Genomic DNA, 18,668 nt, shown 5'->3' with positions numbered 1-18,668 from the left:
TTTGTAAACCAATCTGTTCAGAAAAAAATATAAATATACAAACGAATATACTACACTTAAGATACCAAATCCAACCAAAAATTCATTCCCTATACGAATGTTGAATTGGAAACAATTCTTACGTACTTCGGGCGCCATTTAATGGAAGGGAAACGTATATTCCAATAGCTATTTACATTTAGGGCATTAATTGGAGGCTTTTTGTATTGCAAACCGATTGTTTAGAAAGGTGACACGTTATTATAGGACAAAATATAAAGAGAAATTTTTGTTGATTGTAGCTAATGATGGAAATGAAAGCATGTTACCAATGGCATTTGCCATTATGGATAATTAGACAATTGTGGATTGGTTTTTTCTATTTTCTTTTTTTTAAATTGCAGAACTTTTGTGTAAGTAAGATAGTCTAGAATATATAGAATATAGAGGTGGAAGATTTGGTTTTTTTTTTATGAAAATAAACAAATATGATAGGTTATTTATAAAGGTTAGGGTTTCATTATAGCTTTTAAATGGATATTAGACACCTATAAGTGTTAAGACAAATATAAAATTTTCAAATAAATTTCTTCTATTTAAAAAAAATCATTTAGGTATAAGTTTTATTAGGTTCTTAAATTAACCTCTAAGCATGTTCTAAATTATTAATTTTTTAAAATTGTTTAAGGATAAAATTCTATTAAGTTTTTAAAATATACCTCAACATTATGGGTGTCGATATTCTTTTTAAGTTTTCTTTTAAAAAAACTTAACAATAGTTTAATTAACAATAGGGGTTTGACAGTGTGGTTAACCGCAGCTTGAGCAGAATTTCCGAGATTCTGTTCAAGCGATTCACCAACTATGGTCTTGACTACTGCTCTCACAGTTTGAGTTTAGATATTCTTATATTATCTTCTTTTGGTTGACGTCTTCCGATAAAGCAATGAAAGAAGGTTCCATCCCCAAGAGCTAACACCCTATGATTTACCCCCATCGACCTGAATAGATAGGCCCTGGTTCATGTAGCTGCTGTCTTCAATTTTATGAAACATATCTCTGGTTCTTCATTTTTATTTAATGCTGTAGATATGATAATAACTCTCCCAAATACATTAAATCTATACTAAGACATAAAAGGAATGTCCTAAGGAGGAGCGTACGTTGTTTTCCTTTTTTACATGAGAACATAATGGGTAAAATTTCAATTCCAATCCTCTATTCTTTTAAATTATAAGAATGGTTATATTTCAATTTGATCCCTATATTTCACTCTAATTTAAGATCTAGTTTATATACTTTAATTTTAACATAATTTGATACCTTAACTTTTAAAATATCATTAATTAGTCTAAATATTTTATTTTAATTAAATTTAGATCTGCTACAAATTCTTTTACATAAATAGCAAGTGAGGTTTTTTATTATTATTTCAAAATGCTACAGTAAATATAACAAAAGAATCTTAATAATGTTAATAAATCAACCTAAATTTTTAAATTTAAAAATAAAATGACTAAATTTTTAAAAATAAAATTATAGAGATTAAATTTGGAGTATCATCTTTAAATTTTTACTCTAAATTTTTACTGTATATAGTTATAACAGAGATAGAAAGCATGCTAGTTTACTTTATTAGTTGAACATATTTATCTTTGAACGGTCTTTTGAGTCCTTTAGGAACAGAAAAGTATCTCAACTGAAAACACTCGAACAGTAGAATGTTTTGGGCCCTAAATACGACCAGGATTGCTACATCGTCGCCTTTGATATTAGACTGCTCCCTCCTACAAAGCAAATTCACTAGCATTATGCTTGTCCGCATAAGATCAAGCAAAAGATTAAACAAAGATAATGAGGTAAAAGAAAGTTCCAATGACATTAAAAAAAAAAAACTTCAATGTTATTAGTCTAAACCAAAGAATAATAATAAGCCAAGGAACCAAATTAAATAAAGTCTTAGCAACTACTAGAGACCCTATAAATAACCCAAAAAGAATAAACGTTGTAAAATCCAACCGTACTCAACAAAGATAAGCCCAATTTTGATAAAAGGGTCTAGCAACTTCTCTGCCAAGAATCTCGACTCAAGTTCATTCACTCAGGAGACAAGGTTGTCATTCAGTGACAGTGAGGACAACTGGTCAGCTGGATTGTTGGACTGTTGCTGAGCAGCAACACTTCTCAAAACCTCCATGGCCTCTGCTACTTTTGCCTTCAAAGCTTCCGGTGATTCGAGGAGATGCAAAACCTCCGTTTGGTCCATCTCAAGAAGCATGCCAGTAACCTTGGCTGCTGCATCACGCTCCAGTCGCTCCACAAGGGGATACAAGCTTTCACCAAGCATCTACTTGCCATTCACAGCACGAAAATATATCAATATTTTCAAGCTAATTAAATTCCAATAAAATTATACTGACTGAAAAAGAACAAAAAGGACTCACCGTCCTCTGCTGTTCAGGTGTTGCATTTGCAAGTGATGTAGCCAAAGCAGTAACCGGAATAGGCTGTCCACTGCCAGCATCTCGCACGGGCATGCTACCCATATCATATGGAATGGAAAGCATGCCTCCAGGAACATTTGACGGTGCAACTTCAGGCATATTATGACCAGGCGGGTAACGATAAACTTGTCCCCTGGGGAGCATCTGGAACAAATTGGATGAATTAGGAGGAAAAAAAGACATCAGCAAAAGCAAGGGAATCAAATGCAGGCTTATACTTATATGTGCATACAGCTTACCGGCTGCTGCATTAATGAAACTGGTTGCTGAGCCTGTTGTACTCGACCTGTTCCTCGTTGTCCACCAGGGCGTTGGCCCTGCTGTACCATGGGAACAAAGTAATTTGGCATAGGAGGTCCACCAGGCCTCATTCCAGGAACCAGTTGCTGCTGATAGCCAAATCCAGCCTAGAATAGACAAAGCAAAAAAAAAGCAAATTTAAAATTCATTTCTCTTCAATGCAAATGCAAACAGTGTTTACCTATTTGAAACCCCATACTGGTAGAGAATAATATTAACACAGCCCTAATTATTGGAGCGGTGGATGGTGTGGAAAAAGTGGAAGGGACAACCAAAAAATTAAAATCAACCAAACATCCAAAAGAACAAGAAAGTGAAGTAAAGGACAAGAAGATATATTACTTGTGGAGGAATGACAGTTGGAGGTGCTTGCCCATAGAAAAATTGTTGGCCAAGACCTGGAGCACCAGAAGGGTACACTGGCATCCGAGGAGCGGCTGAGGGGATTGCAAGTGGCCTCATTTGAGAAAACTGAGCCTGAATGAACAAAAGAAACGTGAGAAAACTAATTAAAATAGACTGATTCATGGAACTTTCAGAAACACTTAAATCTCAAAGAACTGGAGTGGACTAGATTTTTTGAAATTCAAATACATTTCCCTTTATTAAAAGGAAACATATTACCAGATAAACACCGAAATGAAATTATGCACTAAGCACACTAAAAATACTTTAATGATGGTCCATGAAATTATCATCGATTGTATTACCTGTAGCTGTGCTCTTCTCTCTTCTTTCCTTTGTGCAGGCGCAACATATAGCAGCTTGCTAACAATCATTTTACCATTCATCTCAGCAAGCTGTAGATAAATAGTGTATTAGATTATACTAGCTGACCACACAAAGAAATAACATAAACCAAACTTACTGCACGAGATGCTTCTTCAGGTGTTGAAAATGCAACAAATCCAGATCCCTTACTAATTCCACTAGGATCACGCATAATCTTTAAAATTTTTAGGGAAAAAAGGGAAAACAAACTAAATATCAATAGAAGTAGGATATGTTAGCATCAACAATCAAACATCTAGAAGCAATTTGCAAACCTTGCATGAAGTGATGTTACCGAACTCTGAAAACATTTTCTTCAATTTTTCATCACCAATACTATCATCTAAGTTTTTAATATATAAATTCAAACCCTGGAATTTATCAGAAGCTTCCTTCATATTTTGCTCAAATCGAGCTTTTAGCTCATGCTCTCTCTCAGATTTTTTCTGGGCTTTGCCAACATACCACTCTTTATCTTCAAATTTCTTTCCATTCAGAGCTTCAACGGCTTTAGCAGCATCATCAGCATTTTCAAAGTTCACAAATCCAAAACATTTAGACTTCCCATCTGCATCCCTCATAACTACAACACTAGTAATTTCACCATGCTCACCAAAAATTGTTTTTAATTCCTCATCAGTTGTCGTATCAGAAAGATTTTTCACATATACGTTATTGAATTTGACCTTATTTGGTGCAGTCTCTCTTTCATGCTTACAAAGGAAATGTCCAACATAGACCTGCTTGTCATTAATCAACATACCATTTAATTTATCAATTGCATTTTGAGCAGATTCTTCATTGTCAAATTGCACAAAACCATAGCCTTTGGACTGGCCCAAACCATCAGTTGATATCTTGCAAGAAAGAATGTTGCCAAAGGAAGAAAACGTATCATGTAATGCTTTGTGGTCAATTGACTTGTCCAGATTCTGGAAAGAACAAAAACGAAGGCATAGGTAAACATAAAAGCAACTTATACAGTCTTTTATCTAGAAATTATGCATGCATGTGAATGGATACAGCAAATAGAAAGAGGAAAATCAAAGAAAGAATTGTTTGCAAATATATTTTCACAGAAATTGAGCACGCACGGAGAGAGTTTAAATGGGCAAGAGCTTGAAACCCAAAATGCCTAGTGACGTGCAACTAAATGACCAATCTTCTAGTTTTAGAGGAAAAAGGAACCTAGTATAGAACAGGAATTAAAATGGAACAAAAGGGAGGGAAAATTGGGAAAGAAAAATACCTTGATAAATATATTTGCAGTACCACTCTTACGAAGACTAGGGTCCCGTTGAGAATACATGATTCGGATAGGCTTATTATTCATTGGAGTGAAATTCAGTAGATCCAATGCCCTAGCCGCTGCAGACATGAATAACAAGGCATAGTAAGCAACCTCAACAATTCAAAAGAAAGAGTTGATTCTCCCAATTTGTCATGATCTAAAACATGAACTTGATAGAAATTAATCCCAAAGCTCCACTAAAAATTAAAGTTAACTTCTAATACGGAAGTTCAAGCGACCCTTTGGATGATAATGCAAGGCAAATTTGGCAAAAAGGTTAAACCTCAAACCTTTAGCAAAAATAATTTCTTATATCTACAAACTACATACATTCTGCATAACTCAAAAGTAAAACGTAGAATGTAAGGTCCATACTTCAGGTTAATTAATCAAAACTTACAACTTTTAACAATTCACTATTCATGGAAATCAGTAACTCGCATTGATACTATGATACACTGAAAACTGCAAATAAATTATATTACAACAGCGATCAGCTTGAATAGCTTTAGAATTAAAGTAAATTCACTAATATCTACACATCCTTAATAGCTCAAAATTTTCAAATAACCGCATGGTCCTTAAATATCCCAAAACAGAGAACCACATACACAAAAAAGAAGAATTCACAGTCTAACCAACAAACCGCTTTAAATATTAAAGAAATGAGCAGTTCGCAGTAAAGTTGAAGTCTAACCATCTCGAGGATTGTTATAGTTGACGTAGCCATATCCGAGAGAGCGGCCAGTCGCCGTGTCCCGACAAACCCTCACAGAAACGACCGGAGCCACCTCGCCAAACGTTTGGTAGAGTTGCTCATCAGTAACTGAAACATCAAGATCCCCAACATAGAGTGAAGTCGGCATGAACTGCGCTCCTCCGTGCCCCGACGCGACACTGATTGGCCCCGAAACCGACGCATGATGCTGAACCTGAACCTGCGCCATCCACAAAACCTTGGCTCGAACCCTAACTCTTCTAGTTCATTTTTTTTTCTTGTTATGTTTCCCTCTCCTCTTTATTCAATCAAAACAAAACAATAGAGAAACAAGAAGATTGAAAATTTTTTAGAATTAAATATGAAATGTGGGAGAACTTCTTTTAGAATTTTGGGGGATAAAAGAGGAGAGGGAGGAATAAAAAGGGATAATATCGTCGGAGATCCGGGCAGAGGGAGAAAAAAATTAAAGTAATGATAAAGAAGGGGAGGGCAGAACAAACTGCACCGCGCCGGCAAAGCAGTAACTGTATTATTCTTATAGGAATGAAGAAACCCACTTGGTTTCGGAAAAGCTTATCGGGACCGTCGGATCTTTTTCTTGGAAACAAATTCCAGCAGTCCGATGATTGATTGCTCGCGTGACAATTGGAATGTCATATGGCACGTGTCTATCGTAGTTGCGACAGTTACGGTAAGTTAAGAAGTCTCAGCTTATTTACAAATTTTGAAAAGCAGACAGATTATTGTAGTTTGGTTTTTATTTTTTATATATAAAAATCGAATAATTCAAATTAAATTTTAAAAATAGACCCAACCCACTCAAAGTATTTATATTATTATTTAATTTATATTATTAGAGTATATTCTTAATTCTTTTAAAAATTAATAAAATTTTGAATTTAGTAAGATTTGAATCTACATTATTTGCATTGAGAAACCTTAATCTTCCACTCAAATTTGTATTTTATTTTATTTTATACATTTTAATTTTATTATACATACTTTACTACTTTTATTAATTATTTATATTAATAAAGTTCTTGATTAAATTGATGCACCAAGTTAACTTGACACTAACTAAAGATTGCTAACAACATTGAGATAAATAGTTATAGTGAATTTAGTATTTTCTAATTTAATGTATTTACGTATTTAAATTTATTTTTACTCATAGATTAATCTTTTTTTATTTTAATATCGTATATATGTCATGTGCTATTATTAATTAGTTTCGCATCATATACTTTATTATTTATTATATATTATTTTAAATAAACACTATATTCTGGATATGTAATTTCTACACATGTGTATGATAAAATTTCTAATAAGTCAAAATGGAAATAATAGAATCCAACATTTTTCAGATCAGGTTCAAATACTAGTTTTTCTACTTTCTTTCTTAAGGCAAGAAAGCAATACGCTGTAAAATTAAAATACATATACATTATTAATTATGGTATTATGGTACACTCGGGGTTTGGCACTCGTCCTATATAAATTTCTTCCATCTATATCCAATACTAATTTAGGTAATTGATATATGGATTATTAATATTTAAAAAATTTGTCGTTAAATATAAGTTATATGGGAGATATAATCTTAACCATTAAAAATTAATAATCTGTGTGCAATTGTCACGGGATTAGAACTTTAGTCTCGCAATCTATGCGACTTTAGGCGATTTCTTGGTTTTTAGTCTCAAAACTAAAAAGCAACAGAAGAACCGAAAATGCCACAAGAAAGTAAAACATGTCAAGTGTTTCAGTAAATATTTTCAAATATATTCACAACTATGAATGGAATGATTAACAAATGAGGGGGAAGACATTTATTTATAGTTGAGCTCCCTTAAAACCAACGGTAAAGATTGAGTTACATCGACGATCAAATATTAGAGCCTATCTATAATTGAGATTCCTAATGGATTTAAACTATATACAATCTTATCCCTTTAAGATTTACATTATTTACTCTGATAACTCTAATTTTACTGGAGTGTTTCATTGGGCCACCAAGGTTTCAAGTAGATGGATTTCTCCATATGTTCCATGAGTCGGGTTAGTTTAAGAGTGTTAAATGAGTCTTATTTAATCAATTGATCTGCAACCCATGACATTCTCCCTCTCCCATGCTCGCAATACCCTCGTTGTGTACTCCGAATGACACTGGTTTTATTCACCTTAGAACTTTCTCGATGCCTCAGTTGTCCTTCAACTAACCTCTTTGTCGGGTAGTTCCGCTTCTTGGAATATTTGCCTCGGCTTCCGTAATCACCTAAATCGGACCATTTCACTCCTTTTTGGTACATCTCCTTCACAAGATCCCGTCACTTTTACTCGCCCAAATTGTGACTTTCCTCAATCGGGATCCTCTTGATCTTTACGAATAGGTTTTGGCATTCTCACATTAAACATCGAGTGAACCTTAAGTATTCCTACTAACTCTAGTTTGTAAGCCCTTTGACTTATCCATTTCAAAACTCTAAAATGGTCCCTATGTCCTTGCTAAGCTAACAATAAGTCAAAATGAAAAACACTAGATAAGTGTTTGAGATGTATCTAGCTCGTTGCATTTACTCATTTCAACTGCACAGTTTGCATCACTATTTTACCCTTAAAGCCTGATACACAACCCACCTCTCTTATAGGTGGTAGCTCTATTGATGACTCAGCAGGGTTCGCATTAGTTTGCCGCACCTCTAGCATTTTCAAGGAGGTCCCTATAGCACTTCGATCTACCGAGTCAATATTCTTTCTGCCATTAATACCCTTGGCTAGTTGGATTGTCGATAATACATTGGTTCCACCTTTCTCATCACTACTTACCTGCACCATGCATTATCGTTAACGAGCATCCAAGATACAAAATAAAATCGGCAAAAGGAACCAAAAGACCATTAATTTGGTCGAGGAAATTCAAGCCAAGAACAAATTCGTAATAATCTAGATGAATTACCTTAAAGTCTTCATTGCCTTTTCACTCACTGATTTGTAGCTCAACTCTTTATGCTACTCCCACAATTGGGACCTCTTTAGAACTAGTCATCTTGATCCTCTTAGTTGATTTGCTAATTGAGAGGCCAAGTTTACCTACAAATTTCTTCAAAACGAACAGATCGGATGCCCCCGTATTGCCAAGAGCACTCCTCCTTTGGCTTACAACCTTGATGTTCACAAACATCAACCCTTTCTGCTTGCGATCCCTCCTCGCCTTAGCAAAACTGAGCATCATTGATCTAAACATCAAATCCTCGCTCTCTAGCTTCGTTTCATATTCTTTAGTGACTATAGAAAACTTAGTTCGCTCTAGATAGTCTCGCATCCTATGCGGACCACAATGTAAGAAGCACTTCACTGACTTCTTGTCATTCTTTTTGCCCCTCTTGGCTTCAATCCACGCACAATCGAACCAAACCTCAATAGTACTTTTTCTAGATCATCATTCTTTTTTATGGAAGAAAACATAGATCGTTTCGAGCAATCCCTAACCATATGCAGACCTTCACAAAGAAAGCATTTCAATGGCCCATTCAATTTACTATTGGGCTTTCTCTTCCTATTTCTTGGTTGCTCACTACTACCATTATTGTTGTCATTCTCAACTTTTCCCTCTTCATCTTCCCCACCATTGCCCTTCCCTTTGGGCTTGCAAGACTCGAACTTGTCCTTCCTCGGAACAAGCTCGACTAAAAACTATGCCACCTCATAACTTTGGGCAATTCTTAGACCCCTTGACGTTCCAATTCCTGCTTAACCAACAACTTGAAACCATCCATGAAAAAGAATAATATCTTTTTCTCACTCAGATATATGATTTGGAGTATCAATTCACTGAACTCCTTCATATACTCCCAAATTATACCTTGTTGTGAAAACTAATGCAACTTAGCTCAAGCCTCTTCTCAACATATTGGGGGTAAAACTACTCTTTAAAGTCCTTTTGGAACTCCTCCCAACCTCTTCTCAACATATCGGGGGTAAAACTACTCTTTGAAGTCCTTTTGGAACCACTCCCAAGTTCCAAGGCCTAACCATGCCTTTCATCTGTGGACCTATACTGCTGCCACAAAAGTGTGAAATCAGTAAAATATCTATCATTATTGTTTACCTTCACATCATCATCCTTAATGCTTATGGCATAGAAGTATTGCTCCATCTCCTACAAGTTTTCCACATCTTATTACGAGTTTAATAAATATGTTCAAGTGTACATAGTCGTCAACAAGTAATAAAGTAGTAAGTATAGAGTATCGTCTCCATAGAGACTGAATTTAAATCAAAAATGCAAAATTAACTAATGGAAAAATGGAAGTGAATAAAGATAACTGTGAATTTAACTAAGATGCTACTTGAATCTGTACAACCCCTAACCCATATCCGTCGTCGAATTAGGGTTAAAGAGCATTACTGTATAAATGGAACATTTAAACATACATTTTATAAACTATTATAACCATACTAAAAGCCATTCATTCACATATATATCATCCCTAAATTGAGCCCTCAAGGCCCTAGAAATACCTTAGAAACAATTCGGGTCTAAACTAAAAACATTTGGAAAGTTTAAGAAAAAGTTACAAAAATTTGAATACAGTGGTCACATGGCCGTGTGGCCAAGCCGTATGCCTCACATGGCTAAGAGAAACGCCCATGTCTCAGGCCGTGTAACTTTCGAACTAAGGACATATAGTCGTGTCCTAGCCTGTGTCCTTACCCATGTAACTCTCTGAGTAGGGTCACACACCCGTGTCAAACACTCGTGTCAAACACTCGTGTCTCAGGCCGCGTGGACATAAATTTTCTTAAAAATCAAGTCATTTCCTATACCATTTCATGCATAAACCTTTAGGTCATTTGTGCACATAATCAAGGCATCAAAACCTATGAAAACATACATATAATGACCATTTTAAGAGTCCTATATCAACTAACCAATATGTCATTCAAAGGCACCTCAAATGCAATCATCAAAACTTACATAAACATACATATTTTACCACTTTCCATTCATCAACTACTAGTTCCAAAACTTACCAAACATGACACAACTTGACCATTACTATTCCATCACAAAACATGCCATTTGAGCTATTCAAAACATACAACATGATATAGCCATAATGACACAAACTAGCAAGATCTTAAATATGTACCAAACCAAGATAACATTCATAACTTATACAAACCAATCCACCAACTAAACATTCATCACAATGACATTACAATTCAACCTATACATGTCATTATAACCTTGGCCAGAACATTCAAAAACTATCGATATTTATGTTGGATAGTGTGATAGATCTCCGATGAGCTTCTAATTCGATCGAGCTTTCGATAATCTATAAAACCTAGGAAAGAAACTAGGTAAGCACTTAATTCTTAGTAAGTTCGTAGAAAATAAAACATAACTTACCATTTCATTCACATAACCATAAGAGTAACCATAATGTAACTCAAACCATAAGCTTGGCACAAGCCTAAGCATCATCATCAATACACAAGTTAGTGCATTTATACATAACTCATTTGGATTAAACATATGTAAGTCATTAACATATGAAAATACATTATTTGATTCATTCATCTTTTTCATGAGCATATACATAATTGCATTTGAAAACTTACCATTTCAATCCCTTTTATTCTCTATTGAACCATTTAGAATATCATTGGATACTTGGGAAAGCTCACACGAAGTTGCTTAAACATATAATCGTAACATTTCCTTTACATCATTGCTCACACGAGCTGTAAAATGGGTATGCTTACACGAGCTGTGGGTCAGAACTTAAGCTACACGATGCTGCTCACACAAGCTGTAGACTATCCGCAACAAATTCAAGACCTCAGCCATCGATAGGACATTCAAGACCAGCACTCGAAACATGAAATCCCTAATGACGTGCCATTTGTATCCTACGAATTCCTATGGTTCAACTAGGACTCAACATCCGTCAAATCATCATGACTTTGGTACAACTATACACCGATCCATTTACATTAAACTAACATAATAAACATTCAAATTAACAACATTAATTCTATAACCGTTCATACGAACATACCTCAACAACTAGGGCGTAGAAGTTAAACGAACTATTCTGAAGCTTTTGCTTTGCCTCGATCTAGGTCCGTACATGGTTTATTTTGATCTAAATAGAAATTTCAATCCATTTAATACTTCTAGTATTCAATTTAGTCCACATTTCATATTTATGCAAAATTACTATTTTGCCCCTAACATTTTAACTTTTCATAGTTTAGTCCTTAAGCTCATAAATTGAAATCTAAGCATTTTAATCCCCCATTCAAGCTAGCCGAAATCTCTAGGGACTTAATCTAATCCATACTAATCATCATTTCATAAATTTAACATGAACTTTTACTATTTTTTACAAATTAATCCCTAAATAAAAATTTCATCAAAAAATTACTTTACAAAACTTGTTTATTTATCAACAAGGATTCATAATCTACCATTTAACTTCAAGAATCATAGGTGAAAATTCTTGGCATAACCCTCAATCTTTAATTTTTTTACAAATTGACCCCTTGGCTAGCTAGATTCAGCTAAAAAGACTTCAAAACATAAAAATCATTAAAAACGGGGCTCAAAATCAATTACATGCAAGAGAGAAAGCTAACTGAATGCTCAAACCCTGAAATGACTTTTTTTTGCTTTAGAATTTCGGTGGAGAAGATGGAAGAAGATGAAGTAAATTTATTTTTATTTATTTTAACCTTATTTACACATTTACCTTTTTAACCTTTAATTAATATCAAAATTTCATCAAAACCATACCATGAACATCCAGTAACCACAAAAATGGTCTAATTACCATTTAAGTCCACTCACTTTAATGTTTCATAGCCATTTGATCCTTTTAACTAATGGAAATCTACTTTTACACTTTTTATAATTTAGTCATTTTCACGTAATTAATTATGCAAACATCAAAATTCTTAATGAAATTTTAATACAACCTTACTAACATTCCATAGACATTAAAATAATAATAAAATAATCATTTACTCATCAAATTTGTGGTCCTGAAACCACTATTCTGATTTCACTAAAAATGGGCTGTTACAACTCTCCCCTAAAGGAATTTTCATACCTGAAAATCTTACCAAAAAATAGGTTCAAGTATTGTACTTTTATAGCTTCTTCTGGTTCCCAGGTAGCCTCTTCTATTCCGTGTTGTTGCCAGAGAACTTTAACTAAAGCTATACTTTTATTTCTCTATTCTTTAACTTCCAGAGCTAGAATTCTAATTGGTTCTTCACTGTACATCATATCTGACTGAATCTCAACATCTACCAAGGATATCACGAGTGAAGGATTTGATTGATACTATCTTAACATCAAAACATGAAACACATTATGAATTTTTTCTAACTCTGACGGTAAAGCCAATCGGTAAGCTACTGGGTCAATTCTTTTAATGATCTCATACGGTCCGATAAACCGCGGACTAAGCTTTCCTTTTTGGCCAAATCGAAGAACTTTCTTTCAAGGCGATACTTCAGAAATACCTTGTCGTTGACTTCAAACTCTATATCCTTTATTTTCAAATATGCATAAGATTTTTGACAATCAGAAGCAGCTTTCAAACTATCACGTACCACTTAGACCTTTTCTTCGATTTTTCGAATCAAATTAACACCGAATAAATTTTTCTTTCTCATCTCAATCTAATATAATGGAGTTCAGCATTTTCAACCATACAGAGCTTCGTACGGTGCCATTTTAACACTCGTCTAATAACTGTTATTATATGCAAATTCAACCAATGGCAGAAATCTTTCCCAGTTACCTTCGAACTCTAAAATACAACATCGAAGCATATCTTCGAGTATCTGAATTACTCGCTCAGACTGACCTTCGGTCTGTGGATTAAATGTTGTACTAAAATACAGTTGAGTACCTAGAGCTGCATGTAACTTGCTCCAGAATCAAGATGTAAACTGTGGATCCCTGCCAGAGATTATAGAAACTGGGACACCGTGAAATCTAACAATTTCAGAAACATACAACTCTGCAAATCTCCCAAGTGAAAATTTCATACGCACTGGAATGAAATGCGCAGATTTCATCAAACGGTCAATAGTGACCCATAGAACATCTTTCTTTCTCAGAGGTAGAGGCAATCCCGATACGAAATCTATCGTAACACGTTCCATTTCCACTTTGGAATCATCACAGGTTGTAATAAACCCGAAGGTACCTGATGCTCGGCTTTAACTTACTGATAGATTAAGCATTTGGATACAAACTCTGAAATCTCCCGTTTCATACTTGGCGACCAGTACATTTGTTTCAAATCACCGTACATTTTATTGCTACCAGAATGTATCGATAAGCTACTACTATGAGCTTCTTGTAAAATCTTCTGAATGAGATCAGAATTTCTTGGAACACAAACTCTATTTTTAAAGTACAAACTGTCGTCTAAGCCAACATAAAAATCTGAATCAGATGTCAGTTCAATTTGCCTCCATTTAGCAAACAAATCATCATCACCTTTCTGAGCTTCGTAAATCTATTCCAAAAACGTCAGTCTAGCTTTCAGTTCAGCAAAAATTGAACCATCACTAGTCAACGTTAATCGTGTATTCGATGCTCGCAAAGCAAACAGAGACTTTCTACTTAGCGCATCGGCAATGACATTAGCCTTTCCCAGATGATAATCGATGATTAGATTATAATATTTCAGCAACTCAAGCTATTTACATTGTCTCAAGTTCAAATCTTTTTGTGACACCAAATACTTCAGAATTTTGTGATTCGTGAAGATGTGACACTCTTCTCCGTACAAATGGTGTTGCCAAATCTTTAGCAAATACAATAGCTGGAAGCTCTAAATCATGAGTCGGATAATTCTTTTCGTGCAGTTTCAACTGTCGAGAAGCACACGCTATCGCTTTGCCTTCATGCATCAAAACACAACCTAAACCATTTAATGAAGCATCACTATAAATCACAAATTCTTTACCAGACTGTGGTTGAACCAATACAGGTTCCTCAATTAACAATGCTTTCAATTGATTAAAACTTTGCTAACACTCTTTAGACCATTCAAACTTGACATCTTTTTGAAGTAGTTTCGTCAACGGCATAGAAATTATCGAAATTCCTTTAACAAATCTTCTGTAATATCCAGCTAAACCCAAAAAACTTCTAACTTCCAACACATTTCTTAGAGGTTTCCAGTCCACCACAGCTGAGACTTTACTTCGATCAACTATAATACTGTCTGCTGACATTATATGTCCCAAAAATCCAACTTCTCAGAGCCATAACTCACATTTGCTAAATTTAGCGAATAATTGTTTTTCACATAAAGTTTGCAAAATAATTTTCAAATGATGGGCATGCTCTGTCTCATCTCGTGAATAGATTACAGTATCATCAATGAATACAACAACAAATCTGTTTAAATATGGTTTGAATATCCTATTCATCAAGTCCATAAACACAACAGGTGCATTAGTCAAACCAAATGGCATCACAAGAAACTCATAATGTCTGTACCTGGTTTTGAACTCAGTTTTCGACACATCAGAGTCTTTAACCCGTAGTTGATAAGAACCAGAATGAAGATCAATCTTTGAGAATACTATTGCAACTTTCAGCTGATCAAACAAATCATCGATACACGACAATAAACACTTATTATTGATCATGAATTTATTGAGCTATCGATAATCTATACATAATCGCATTGACCCGTACTTTTTCTTAACAAACAACACAAGAGCACCCTAAGGAGAAAAGTTGGGCTGAGCAAAGCCCCTATCTGTTAACTCTTACAATTGTGCTTCCAACTTTTTTAATTCTAAAATCCTGGAATCAAATATATAAGCGAGATATGCTTCACAGCCTTTTCTAACATATTTATGTGCTGACATAGCTGAAATAACATTGGATGCACTATCCAGTCCGTCTGACTCCATTCGAAGCTTTGCATCGTTCTAATATTTTAACACAATATACTTTCGTCTACAGTTCACAACAGCATCATGCAGAGTTAACTAGTCTATACCCAGAATTACATCAAACTCATCAAAGGGAAATAACATCAAATCAGCCGAAAAGTTGCAACCCTAAATCATCAAAGGACAATTTTTACAGACTTTATCTACTAACACATACTAACCTAAAGGGTTCGTTACTTTAATCACAAATTTAGTAGACTCAAAATGTATTTTCTTATCTGACACTAAAGTTGTACCTACATATGAGTGTGTTGACCCCGGGTCAATCAAAACATTAACATTACTATCAAAGATAGAAAATGTACCGGTAATCACATCAGGTGCTGAAGCCTCCTCTTGAGCACGAATCGCATAAGTCCTAGATGGTGCACGTGCCTCAGATATCATAGTAGAATCTTTGATCCCACTATGACTGTTACCCGCATTTCCAGTGTTCCGTGGTGGTCTCTCTCTAACAGTTGTATTACACGAACGAGAAGTCTTACCTTTTTCTTTGTCGGACCTTTCAGAGCAGTCTCTGAGATAAAGATCGTAAGAACCACATTTAAAACACGACCCATCTTTCAGTCTACATTCACCAAAGTGTCGTCTATTACACTGTTGACATTCAGGCTTGTTGTTTCTGACACTGCCCACACTTGCTACATATGTAGCCTGAGGTTTCGAGCTCGAATTTTTTTTCCTCTATTTCTCCCAGAATAACCCACCGAAGCTGATGAATGGCTATGAAATTCTTTTGACTTTTTCCATGAAGATGAGAATGATTTTCTGAGAGGTCTTTGTCCCAAATCATGAGCCTCAGGATCGGCTTTTCTCTTCGCTTTGCTAAGTTCTTCAACCTTGACCGCTCTGTCAACCAGAATTGCAAATTCTTTGAACTCAAGAATCCAACAAACAGCTTGATATCCTTATTTTGGTCGTCTTCAACCCGTGTGCACATAGCAACCTCTATTGGTACATATTCTCAGGCATACTTACCGAGTCGCACAAATTCCCTCTCATACTCAGCTACAGACATGGTCTTCCTTCAACTCAAGAAACTATTTGCGTTTCTTAACTAAAAACCTTTGACTCACATATTTCTTGCTGAACTATATTTGAAAGAATTCCCAATTTACACACTCCCTCGGTACCACGTGATCAACGTGTTCCCCCATTGATGAGTTGAGTCTTTCAACAAAGAAATAACACATTTCAAGCATTCTATCAATGTACAAGATAATTCATCGAAAACCCTAATTGTGTTTTCTAACCCTAATTGTGTACCCCATACTTTCAAATTTTATCAACTGGAGGCTTACTCACTTGTGCTGATTCCAAATCCTGAGGAACTACAGGAGTGGTTGGGGTACGAGTGGGGGTGAAGGTTGTTGAGCCATTGGGTTTGTTCTCAGAAACTCTAAAAACTACTTGAAAATAATCTAGAAGAAGGCTTTTTTAGCCTCTCCTCCCTGGCCCTTAGATACAGGCCTACTACCACTAGACGTAGCTCCGTGAATGGAGGTTTGCGTGTTACTTTCTACTTCATCAGAATTAGCTCTGTTGGATGACATCTTATCTATATGAAAACATAGTTCAATTTCAGTTAGGAGTTATCACACTATCGCAGGTTATATAATGGCATGTATTTCTAGACTCTATACATGCTATGTTCAGTTTGTGAACCGACTAAACCGTAGCTTTGATACAACCAAATATAACACCTCTAACCCGTATCCATCGTCGAATTAGGGTTACAGAGTATTATCGTATAGACAGAACATTTAAACATACATTTCATACACTATTATAAACACACTATAAACCATTCATTCACATATATATCATCGCTAAATCGAGCCCTCAATGCCCTAGAAATACCTTAGAAACAATTCGGGTCTAAACTGAAAACATTTAGAAAGTTTAAGAAAAAGTTACAAAAATTTGAAAACATGGGTCACACAGCTGTGTGGCCAAGCCATGTGCCTCTCACGGCTGAGATACACGCTCGTGTCTCAGACCGTGTACACTACCGTTTCCTAGCCCATATAACTCTCTGAGTAGGATCACACGGCCTCGTCACACGCTTGTGTGGACATAAATTTGCCTAAAAATCAAGTCATTTCCTATACCATTTCATAAATAAATTGTTAAGTCATTTATGAACATAATCAAGGCATCAAAACCCTATCAAAACATATATATATATATATAATTATCATTTCAAGAGTCCTATATTAACTAACCAATATGCCATTCAGAGGCAACTCAAATGCAATCATCAAAACTTACATAAACATGCATATTTTACCACTTTCCATTCATCAACTACTAGTTCCAAAACTTACCAAACTTACCAAACATGACACAACTTGACCATTACTATTCTATCACAAAACATTCCATTTGAGCTATTCAAAACATGGAACATGATATACCCACAATAATACAAACTAGTAAGACCTCAAATGTATCAAACCAAGAAAACATTCATAACTTATACAAACCAATCCACTAACTAAACATTTATCATAATGACATTACAATCCAAACTATACATGCCATTATAACCTTGGCCAAAACATTCAAAAACTACCGACATTTATGTTGGATAGTGTGATAGATCTCTAACGAGCTTCCAATCCGATCAAGCTTCCAATAATCTATAAAACCTAGAAAAGAAACTACGTAAGCACTTAATGCTTAGTAAGTTCGTAGAAAATAAAACATAACCATAAGAGTAAGCATAATGTAATTCAAACCACAAGCTTGGCACAAGCCTAAGCATCATCATCAATACACAAGTTAGTGCATTTATACATAACTCATTTGGATTAAACATATGATAAGTTATTTCCATATGAAAATACATCATATGATTTATTCATCTTTTTCATGAGCATATGTATAATTGCATTTGAAAACTTACCATTTCAATCCATTTTCTTGCCCATTGAACCATTTAGAATATCATTGGATACTCGGGAAAGCTCAGAAAAAGTGTCCTTAAACTTATAATCGTAACATTTCCTTTATATTATTGCTCACATGAGCTGTGAAATGGGCCTACTCGCATGAGCTATGGGTCGGAACGTATGCTATGATGCTGCTCATATGA

The 18,668-nt window shown here is 35.0% G+C and overlaps 2 protein-coding genes across 3 annotated transcripts; both read right to left on the bottom strand.

The window, feature by feature from the left end:
• Positions 1 to 1,593: 1,593 nt before the first annotated feature.
• On the bottom strand, positions 1,594 to 6,100 carry LOC105797316 (polyadenylate-binding protein 2). 2 transcript variants are annotated; one of them, XR_008194313.1, is made up of 10 exons: positions 5,543 to 6,100; positions 4,804 to 4,922; positions 3,830 to 4,486; positions 3,652 to 3,729; positions 3,494 to 3,583; positions 3,126 to 3,260; positions 2,723 to 2,890; positions 2,424 to 2,627; positions 2,004 to 2,326; positions 1,594 to 1,766 (listed from the first exon to the last, which is right to left on the bottom strand). XR_008194313.1 is itself a non-coding variant. In XM_012627277.2 (9 exons), the coding sequence occupies exons 1-9, from the start codon at positions 5,790 to 5,792 to the stop codon at positions 2,081 to 2,083; spliced, it is 1,947 nt and encodes a 648-aa protein (XP_012482731.1). In that variant the 5' UTR covers positions 5,793 to 6,100; the 3' UTR covers positions 1,840 to 2,080. The 2 variants fall into 2 exon arrangements, 1 of the variants encoding a protein (XP_012482731.1); XM_012627277.2 differs by lacking the exon at positions 1,594 to 1,766 and having other exon boundaries at positions 1,840 to 2,326.
• A 7,428-nt stretch (positions 6,101 to 13,528) lies between these two features.
• On the bottom strand, positions 13,529 to 16,589 carry LOC128039915 (uncharacterized). Its single transcript, XM_052628847.1, has 7 exons — positions 16,550 to 16,589; positions 16,279 to 16,442; positions 15,877 to 16,168; positions 14,638 to 14,832; positions 14,345 to 14,523; positions 13,872 to 14,115; positions 13,529 to 13,800 (listed from the first exon to the last, which is right to left on the bottom strand). Exons 1-7 carry the CDS (start codon positions 16,587 to 16,589, stop codon positions 13,529 to 13,531), a joined length of 1,386 nt encoding a protein of 461 aa, XP_052484807.1.
• Positions 16,590 to 18,668: the final 2,079 nt, after the last annotated feature.

The sequence above is a fragment of the Gossypium raimondii genome, chromosome 3 (genome assembly GCF_025698545.1).
Source record: "Gossypium raimondii isolate GPD5lz chromosome 3, ASM2569854v1, whole genome shotgun sequence".
Taxonomy (NCBI): domain Eukaryota; kingdom Viridiplantae; phylum Streptophyta; class Magnoliopsida; order Malvales; family Malvaceae; genus Gossypium; species Gossypium raimondii.
This window is presented reverse-complemented; position numbering and strand designations above follow the sequence as displayed.

Excerpts from the sequence above, each read along its gene's own strand:
- LOC105797316 (XM_012627277.2), bottom strand. The coding sequence starts at position 5,792 with ATGGCGCAGGTTCAGGTTCAGCATCATGCGTCGGTTTCGGGGCCAATC. Across the intron at positions 4,487-4,803 it reads CTGCAAATATATTTATCAAG|AATCTGGACAAGTCAATTGA; the intron begins GTATTTTTCTTT and ends TGTTCTTTCCAG. Across the intron at positions 2,891-3,125 it reads CAACTGTCATTCCTCCACAA|GCTGGATTTGGCTATCAGCA; the intron begins GTAATATATCTT and ends TGTCTATTCTAG.
- LOC128039915 (XM_052628847.1), bottom strand. The coding sequence starts at position 16,589 with ATGTCTGTAGCTGAGTATGAGAGGGAATTTGTGCGACTCG. Across the intron at positions 16,443-16,549 it reads GAGGGAATTTGTGCGACTCG|AATTTGCAATTCTGGTTGAC; the intron begins GTAAGTATGCCT and ends TTGAGTTCAAAG. Across the intron at positions 14,833-15,876 it reads AGCACCTGATGTGATTACCG|CAGACAGTATTATAGTTGAT; the intron begins GTACATTTTCTA and ends ATATAATGTCAG.